The sequence below is a fragment of the Pagrus pagrus genome (genome assembly GCF_965226575.1).
Source record: "Pagrus pagrus genome assembly, chromosome: 13".
Classification (NCBI taxonomy): Eukaryota; Metazoa; Chordata; class Actinopteri; order Spariformes; family Sparidae; genus Pagrus; species Pagrus pagrus.
This window is the reverse complement of record NC_140197.1, coordinates 23,025,348-23,035,610: the sequence shown is the minus strand read 5'-3', so window position 1 is coordinate 23,035,610 and position 10,263 is coordinate 23,025,348. Positions and strand designations below refer to the sequence as shown.

Here is a 10,263-nt window from a genome sequence, read left to right as displayed (position 1 = left end):
ATGATCGCATGAGTTTGCTATGCGAGTACAGATGGGACGAGGACATGAACAAGGATCGACCTGGACCTTCTTCAGTCACACACAAATGAGACTGTCACCTCGTTTTGCTTAATATCTACTACAACGCACAGATGCTATAGTTCCTCTGAATTCATTAATCTTACTTCCAAGTAAAGACACTGAACCTCCCACTCTGCCTCTTCCCCTTCTGCTCGGACGCGCGCAGTCGAAGGAGGGGGGAAGCGGGAGCGCGCTTTCCGTGTCTGGTTAGTGGACTGACAGCCAGCTGTGCGGCTACAACGACAACAACAACCTCTTGGATTTGCCTCATACAACAAGATTAGTGTCGGTCTGCTACTGATCATAATCGTACACTATAGCTAGTTTTTCTTTTGGGAGCGAGTACTCGAGTACAGCGCACAGCTACAACCAGAAACATCGGCGGTTTCCGTGCTAACTAGCTAGAAGAGCATTCCTCCAACATGAATCCGTTGTGTGGCAGATGTAATCTAGTCGTTTACCCCACGGAAAAAGTGAATTGTCTGGACAAGGTAAGGATGAGAAAACCGCCTCACTTCCCTTTCTTCTTTAGGAAAATAACCTCGGCACACCTTCCTTCCTTTTGCTCCCTCGCTTCGCTCGTTTCTACCCTCCTAAAATGACACCTTTCACATATTTTTGTGAATGAATTGAACGCCCCAGCAGGACAGGTATGTCGCTAGCAAAGGCAAGCTAACGGCTAGCTTAACGTCTGGAAGGGGGTGGGGGGTGGTGGTGGTGGCTCAACAGCGCGGGCAGGAAGCGAAATCACACCTTTATCGTGTAGATAATGCTCTGAAGTAAGGAACCAAAATGTGTGTTTTTCACCCAGACAGTGACTTAAGGCTGTGATATCGACTCACAATAAACCAGCGCCTCACAGAGCTCCCGACAGGCGAGACTGGTTTGGGCCTGCTTTGAAGAAAACTGACAGAAAACGTTAGCTAACGTCTCCTCGAAAAACGTGAGGGACTAACCTTCACAAATACATAAAGACACGGGATTTCTGAGAGAGGAAACACAGTCCCACAATGAAGCCTTTCGTGTCCACCGGTGCTCAGAACAGCGTGGACTGATTTGGACATGTCTGTGTCCAATTCAGTGGCTAATCCAAGCCAGGGATGATTGGTCGAGCCACCTCGATTTAGTTTTTGCCTAATCTCAGCCAAGGTGCTAATCTCATCAATTTCACCCATAGTGACACTGTGAAGGTGCATTCTTCATCACCACCTTTAGTTTGCAGGAGATGAAGATGGCCATGTATAGGCTTAAACACTTCTAACTTCCTATGTGGGTGGGGTCTGCAATGTATGGCATGTTAATAGCATTGTTTGTATGTTTATACCAAAGCAGGGCTGGGGGCAAGTAGATAATTTGTCTAATGGACGTCTGAATTGCTATTGAAAATCAATCCCTGTCCAGACGTGCTTATCTGTTAGGGGTTGACAGAAGGAGAAGGTGGAGAAAGAGCACACAAAGCACATTATCTAAAGTAACATCAGCTCTACATTGGATGCATTACTGCTTGAATGCACCATGACTAATGTTTTCCCAAAGTGCTCCGGACTGGAATTGATTCAGCGTCTTCATGCACAAGCAGCCCTAAAAATACGAGTCATGTTGTCATGTTAGAAGAGTCGGTATTGATGAGAGGCGGTAAAAAATTGCCACAAGTACAGCCTGAATGTGCTGTGGAATCTGGCCCGAAGCAGAGTGCATTCCAGCAGACAGACACTCCCATAAAACGTGCTCTGTCAGAGGCCTGCTGTGTCGTCTCCCTGCTCCGAGTCTGAACCGAGCACAGGAGAGTAGCCTGCCGTCTGTCTTTGCTGCCATTCTGCATCAGTGCTCGGCCCTTCAGACATGCCAGACCAGCGTCCCCTTTTTTTCCTTCTCGGTGGCACACACACACACACACACCCTGCCTTTCTTGCTTGCTTAAAGCCACAAGGATTTTTCCATGTGCTAGGCTAGCTCAGGTGAAAGCTGCATCGGTATTCTCAGCCATCGATGAATACCTTTACCTGACAGTCGCCTTCCTCTGTGAGCCACAGAGGCTTGTTTGTCTGTCAGCTGCATTCCAGTATATCAGGGCTGGGCCCAGCAGAGGGAGCGGGCAGCCGAGCACATGTAAAGACAGGAAGTGAATTTTGGTTGAGGCTCTTGTCGGTGGGGGTTTCGCCTTGTTTGGCCTCCTTTCAATGCATAAAATGCTTGTTATCAAGGAGTTAAGAGCTGCATGTTTGGCCAAAGTATCGGGCTCATATCTTTCAAAGTAGCTTTTGTAGACTGAGTTCAGGGCGGCTGTTGAACTGCAGCCAATATAGTTTTTGAAAAATGAAGTAAGATGAGTCGAAGGCAACACACAGCACTTGCTTTATCTCTTTTTTTTGTGGAGCAGGGAATCAAATCCCACCAAAAATGCATTTCAAGTGAAAAAGCATAAATCCCAGCACACGCATGCATTAAAAAAAGTAGATGTTTCAGTTACCTTTCTTGTTTTTTTTTAACCAAAGCCTGTAATATGCAGACAATGCCGGTAAAACAAGTCACATTTAAGTTAATGTGCAATGTCTGGAGGAGTGGAATGATTTGTATGCGTGTCGCTTTAAGATTAATGGCCATTTCAACACTCAGGAAGTGTGTATTTTTAAGATAAATTGGGAGATCCGTGTTGAGCGTTTTAAGCTCATCTCTCACTGAAATATTCCTCCTTCTCTGCTGGAGTGTCTTTATCCTCACCGTCTCTACGTGCTGTCTGCATGTTGTATGTCTGAGTCTGCTCCTACCTGCAGGTGAGGAGATACAGTCCTACAGTCTACGTCTCATCATGAGATTTATTAATATTTAACTCCAACATGCGAGCCCATGTGCTGTAGATTATGAAGTGGTGTTAACAGTAAACCCGGTAGTAAATCAGCAGTTATTTCAGTGAATGTAGTATTTCACTGTCTAAAAATAATGTGAGAAGCTGACTGTCATGTGGGCTCTGACAGTGCATCATTTAATAGGTAAGTGGCGTGCAAGACAACACAACTGGCTGTTGAATATGTGTTTTGGCTCTTGAATATGTTCACAGTTTCAAAACAGTTTGATTCCTGTTTATACACAACATTAGCAAGATTTTTTGTGAGGCAAGTATGACTGCAGTTTACGATTGATGTCGTAATCCATTAATCTGATTATTTTTAGGAGAACCTGAATGACATATTGATTGGCTGATAATAACATTATTATCTGTTATATCATAACATATAATAATTCAGGAAAATATATTCACAGTAATTTATAATTATTTATTTTCCTGTGAGGCTTACTGTTTCAGTGCATTGATGTTGTTTTATATAAGAAAAGTTGATCAAGTGTCAGATATCCTTCATCCGTTACATATCTCTGTCATAAGATAGGAGTGAATATTGTATGATATATCGATATCACAATGTTTTACTCCCTAACAACGCTATCGGCCTCAAAAATCTTGTATGGGTTGGACTCGAATTTTCATGAGTTATAGATTAATCTTTTGGTCGACAAAACATCAAAAAGATTTGAGAAATGCTCAAAGTGACATCTTGAAATTGCATCATTTGTCCAACCAACAGTCCAAAACCCAAAGAGTCTTTTATTTATTGTCATAAATTGCAAAGAAAAGCAGCAAATACTAACATTTAAGAAGGTTGAGATGGTAAACGTTTGATATTTTAGCTTGAATGATGATCAAAATAGTTGGTAATTGATTTGTCGATGCAGCTCTTGAGGAAAGACACATTTGCTTGTTTCAGACACAGCTTTAATGCTACAAATGACCCTTCACATGGTACTAAATTTCATAAATGAGTCTCAGCTTCGCTCAAAACAAAGCAATCCGTTTAAAAAAAGAAATATGCATGGTGGGAAGTTATTTCCCTCTCCATGTCTGAACTGACAAGAAATATTATCGTGTTTCAAGGATTCAGCTCTCTTGTTTTTGTCCCCTGATGTTACGCTCAGATTAATCAATGGCTGGAAAGAATTCGACCCCATATTCACAAATTCTATACAAACTAACAGATCGGATGCTGCGTTAGTTATTTGGTTTCAGCTTGGGGTTTCTTGTTAAGATGTGAGCCTCAGTTGTGCTGCTGCTTCTCAATCTCAGGAAATTGCTGGAATGGCGGGGTTAAAGGTCAGAAGAGTACAGTATTCAAGCAGCTCTGTACATTCTTTACTGCAGGAAGGAGCTTACATCATGACGCCTGTGCTTTGTCATGTGCAATCAAATCTAAAAATCGGCCTTAGTAGAAATCACTAAAGCTTTTTTTATTCTTTACTTCATGTAATCACTAAAATCTTTACTCTTTATTCTTTCAGTATAGTTCATATAATATTTTTGGACTGGAGTTCTGATTCAAACTGTGAGGTTTTCTCTGCATTTGCTCTCTGATGGACCAGTGTGAACACGTTTCTTTAAACCACAGTTTTAAGGGGAATTTGTCTACCGCCTCGCCTATATTTAGACAGATTATTCTGAGAGCTGATTCATGTTGTCCGAAAGCCACAGGAGGAGAGGAATCTGTCCAGCCACCAGCCAGTACACCTCCCTTTGCTGACTCACAGTCACAAATACACATTTCAGTCAAAATCACCTGAGGTGTTGACTCCGGGGTGAGTGGACAGGTTCTTCCCCTTTTGGACATCTGTCAGATATGGGAACAAGTGCAACTAGTTCTTTTGCTTTCCCAATCTGTGACAGATGTATTAGTTGCAAGGAATTCATACAAAGGAATGCAAAGAGACATTTTTTTATCCAAAAGAAGCCCCGCGAACATGACATAACAGCATTATTGGACGTTTTGTTAAGGGAATTAATATAGATGATTTATGTCGAGGCAGCAGTGTTTTTACTGTTCTCGTCTCGCAGCTTTTCTGCTGGGATCGTTGTTGTGAATGTCTCATTGCTGGGGCCGCAGTGTGTGTGCATGTTTCTAAGTGCACATCATAGTCTGGAGTGGTTTGGAAAGTGTGTTAAGTGCTCTCTCTACTCTAGCATAGTATGTCTGTTCAAATCACTGTCTGCCTGCCTGCTGGCCAGCAAAAAAGCCTTCAGCTTGGGTAAAAATGAATGGCATCAGGTAGGCTTATAATTAACTAGTGTGTTTTAATGAGTTACAGTTTCCTCTATTAGCACCAGCCAGATGTGGGCACTTTGTCTTTAGGCGTGTACTATCTTATGCATGGATAATCTTGCACACTCACGTGCACCAAGTAAGCTGCTGTAAAGAGCCCACTATTGGGGTTTTGTGTGGTGCTTTTTCTTCACATATTCTTACTCCAGAGCTGTTCTTAGCCCTGGGCTACGTGTTGACCCTGGGATAACTTAGAAGATAGAAATGAAACATTTAGTTGTAACAAAGGCGTGAAAATTGATTGCATCAGATTAGAGAGCGAAATTGCGGATGCACACTTGTCAATCACATACTTCGCAGCTCTTCCTCATCGCTCACTTAACTTATGAACGTCCCGTGATGTCGGATTTCCATCCAGGAAACCAACCAATCCAGACCTCAAAATCCAAGATGGCTGTTACCCACATCAACACCTATGAAGCTATAGAATATACAGTTTATTGGCACTTCTGTCTTATTTGTGTCTCATGAAATCGGTTTTGCACACAGTTCTGTCCAACTTCTATCTGAGGACGATGTTTGTATGCACAAAATACCGTGTAATGCCTTCTTGTCAACTAGTATTGCTAACAAAGGTTAGCAATACAAGTTTGTGACTGTCCTGACTAGAACAGTTCTGCCGACTTGTACTGAATCGTGTCAACTCAGGTATGATGTCATTCCCAGTGCCGATTTCTGACTTCCGAGGTAAATGGAGTCCTTTTCACACACAAATTGTTAACTGAGGGTTAAATACTACTCTAGCCCCGTGTTTATTTGATTCTCTGGTGATAACCCCACCAGAGCAGGACCAGCAAGCCCTAGGCTAAAATTTGGGTTAGTCCACTTTGAAATTATATTGTATGAAAAGGCTGTATGTGTGTGTATGGTGGCGTTTTTGATTTATTTAGCCACAGTTGGTTTAATAAATATCTGAGTCATCACAGCATCTTTCAAACTGTTGGCCTAATCAGCCAATAAAAGCCTAAACCAATGTGGTTTGAGACTGAAGTTAATTGCTACTGATTTGACTAAGAGTTATGAAACAATTCATCAGAATCCCGAGGGATGTCCTTCAGTGTTACAAGGCGCTAAATTACCCTGATGCTTAATTTGGCAGCTACCAGTAGACTGAACTGTGAAAATCCATTAAACACGGTCTATAGATCGAGTAGACTTTTTTAAATTTCACTTAAAAATAAAATTATATAGTCACTTGTTCAGTACTCAACCACTGTTTCCTACCAGTGCTGTGGAGAGAAGTGAGAAATCAGCCCTGTTTCGATTACACGCTAATACTGACAGGAAGTGGTTGACACAACAGCATTTTAATGCCTTTAGCCGGCCACTTAACTGTCCTGGTCAGACTCTGACTAACCCCTCTCTGTGTCCGCGGTTGTGTTGTCCTCCCAGATAGCTCCAGGGTTTTTGTCCAGGCCAACTTGAGGCTGACTGAGCATTTTATCTCTTGACTGGAGCGTTGGATCCCTGCTGACATACAGGCATCATGCACTGAGACATATAACCTACATACAGTACTACACACATCATGTACACGCACATAGAGACGCACATGTGCCCCTGAGCTGCATTGATGCAGGGAGACAGTGCTTTTTTTTTTTCTTTGGGTGTTTTATTTCTAGGGCTTCATCTCTGCAGTGTCCTCATTTTCCAGCTGACTGCCAGATCCTGCCTTGGCACCAGAGAGCCAGGTTTTCCTCGAGCTGGACAGGGCTAACTGCTGCATGGCCTCTCTAACACACATTTGGGATGTTTCTCACCCCCACATCTGTTTTTCCCCTTCCTCCCCCTTTTGGCATCTGTTTGTCTTAATCCTGGACCTAATATATAATCCTAAAACCTAAAATATTCTAACCAGATACTGCATATGCTTTAGATGAGATGGGTGGCGGTTCATGCCTGGCATTAGAGTGCGTCTCAAATGTGTCTCAAGTGACCACTTGTGATTGTATTTCACCTCCCTGCACAACGTTGATTTTATCTGTGGGAAACTGCAGCCACTGCTGAGCAAAATGAAATCAAAATGTGCGTTCAACCATTCAACTAAAGAAGATGCTTGAAGGGTTGGTTGGTATTGCCTTAAATAATGTTGTGATATTTTTAGGTTATATTGCAATGCACAACCTCTATCTCTGTAGTATGACTCAGAGCTGCCCGATGGGAAATGCTTAACTATCACACCAGAGACTTAAAATGACCGTATTTTGAGTAAAATGATCCTACGTGAACGATAACCCAAAGAATAAATGGTCATAAATGTGAAATATTACAGAACACACATTTAAATGATTTTTTTGGTTTTGTTATACGCCTACACAGCTACATACATTGCTTTTTTAGGCTTTCAGTCTGACAATTTTTGTAAAAGCCTAGCATTACTAACTTAAACTCGACTTGAACACAGCATACCTTTTTAAAAGAAAAGGGCAGGGGAGAGAATGAAAGCCATCCTCACGAATCATGGTCACCATCAGAGCCTACACCAAGATTGATCGACTTAAAAGAGGTCACTTGAGATGAAGGATCCATATTTTGCCATCCTGATCATGTCAGGAAGTGAATTACTACTCATATAAGCACCCCAAAATCATTAGAGTATCGCACATTAGGGCTTTTTTGGCATTATTGTTTGTATAGAGTTTTGGTAAATAATCAGTAATGTGGATATGATGACTAAGTGGGTAAATGCAAGCATAAGAATTAGTCTAACAGTCTGGCAAGTAGAGAAAATCATGAATAGACAACAATTAGGCCATATCATGATAACAATATAATACTGATTTATTAGCCTGCACTATTCTGAGCAGTTTGAGTAGGACCTGTGTTCCCCTGTGAGGGTCACGTTATCAGTATAAGGGCGGGAGGGTGAAGAGGGTTGTCCTTGCGAAATGTGGGTTAGCAGGTTGGGCGAGGCTCAGCCATAGTTTGCTAAACAGTTGAGTTCAGCAACCTTGTTCTCTGGAATGGATTCAAGGTCAATGTTTATTCTGGGAAACAACACAAGATTCAAAGTCCATGCTCAGTTGATAGTTTCACCTTTACCCAAACAGCATTTACATTCACACTTCTCATTTAGGATCACACTGTGTTAGTTTGTCTGGTTTACCGTTATGACACAATTGGGGAAATAACAGTAGTCAGTGGAGAGTGTTACACTGGGCTGCTGCATGACGCGTAGATGAACCAGACTGTGTGCATGTAAAGATGGCAGCCACCACAGCTGCAAATCAGCTGAAGCTAGAGGAAATGGAATCTGCCCGCACTATGCTGTTGTTTGTAGAGGGATTTACCATCGCAGTACTAGCCAGAACAATGGCGAGCAATGGAAAGAGTAACACGATGTGTCCATCTGCAGCTCCCTCAAGCCCCGACTGGGTTGTTGTGGGATAAGGAGTTTGCCTTTCGAAGGCTTGGCCCAGTGTGTTTGGCTTTGGATCACAGCTCCACTGAACAGAGCCCAGACTCCACTGTGCGCCTCCTCTTTTCTATGCCTCAGTACAATATTGCTCGCCCACAGCTACAAACACACATGTCTGACACACACATACACTTCCTTCCTTGTTGTCATCGCATACCACCCTGGGTGGTCTGTTACATCCAGACAGAAGAGGCGAGACTGTCTTTAAATCCAGCCTGAAGCCATATTCCTGTTCGATAAAGGAAGTGAATTGTGCTGTGTGTTTGGTCGTGCTTTCATTCACAGCGCCGCCGCTGCCATGATTGTGTCTAGCGTCCATCTGCAGCTTTCACAGACGGCAAACCTCAACATCCTGGTGATTTATAACCAGCTGATTATCAGCACTGTAACACATGCTTTATTATCAAGCTGTATCACTGCACGGAGGGAAGTGATGGATTTTTCTGTCATTAATGCACGCTTCCCGAGAAGGCCGCGTGGAATCATACTTGCATTATGCATGTGTGAAAAACACTGAGAAACATGATGTTGTGCTTTGATGTGTTTCTGCAGCTTCATCCTCTGTTTTGAATCATCTTTTCTGCGTTGTTTGTTGGGAAGATTAGCGTTTTGTGTGTGGGCAATTGGTGTAGAAAGTGATAAAGAGTGGCTGAAAGAACGAGAGGGATGACAGAGCGCCCTGAGGCCATGTTAATAAGGACTCCCTCTTTCATTCCCTCCCATTCTTGCTCTCTCCGTGTCTTTGCACTCCTCCCTCCCTTCCCCTGACGATAGCACGAGGAGCCAGATCATTGCTTCACTCTGGCGTTTTCTCTCTCTTGCCCACCCCTCCCCTGCTTGCGCCCTTCCTCTTGCTCTCCAGCTCCTTCCTTTCATGTTTCCTCCCTCCTTCCAGTTTGCTCCGATCCTCCCTCCCCATGATTCCCCCTTTGAACCCTCAGGCCGCAGATCAGCTCAGTGCCAGGAGAGAAAAAGGAAAGGAGGCAAGAGGGCGGTGGGTGGGTGGGAGCGGAAGGAAGAAAGCAGGGTGGTGGTGGTGGTGACGGAGATGGATCCACGACCTCTTGTGAAGCTGGATGGAGGAGCAGCAGAGACATCCAGGCCTGCAGAGATAAGCAGACAGAAACAGAGTCAAACACTTTGAGACCAAGCTGTGAAAATGACCACTGTTGTTGCATATGTAGATAATAGAAACGAAACATTTGGTTGTAACAAAGGCGTGAAAATTGATTGCATCAGATTAGAGAGCGAAAAAGCAGATGCACACTTGTCAATCACATCACTCGCAGCTCTTTCTCATCACTCACACCAGCAGGTCTAGCTCTATATACTTATAAATAGCAACCATACAATTTACTGTGAAAAGGGGATGTTGGTTTCTTTGTAACCGTTTGTAACGGCATGCATACACTAACTGCTGCACTTTTTGTTTCCCCTCACAGTCCTAACAGTCACTACTCTTTCTGTCTTTAATCCAGCTCTTGTCTCTGTGGAACCTCAAGGGAATAAAAAGTAGTTCTGGCCTTACTCATTCAATTAGCTTTCCTGCACTAGTAGGCTGTTTGTGTGTGCTTGGCTCTCCTGTTGGATCCCAATAACGGTGAAACAAATATCTCAAATATCACCCTCCTCATCGTTTAT

At 43.1% G+C, this 10,263-nt stretch overlaps 1 protein-coding gene across 2 annotated transcripts in view; it reads left to right on the top strand.

Annotated features, from left to right (window-relative positions):
- Nucleotides 1–186: 186 nt before the first annotated feature.
- The window catches only part of lasp1 (LIM and SH3 protein 1), a 31,105-nt gene continuing 21,028 nt past the window's right edge, over nucleotides 187–10,263 (top strand). Inside the window, exon 1 of one of the 2 annotated variants that reach the window (XM_084371869.1) lies at nucleotides 187–551. In XM_084371869.1, coding sequence (XP_084227995.1) covers nucleotides 483–551 — 69 coding nt within the window. In that variant the 5' untranslated portion in view covers nucleotides 187–482. The remainder of the gene's footprint in view (nucleotides 552–10,263) is intronic. The other variant, XM_084371868.1, reaches the window with a different exon arrangement.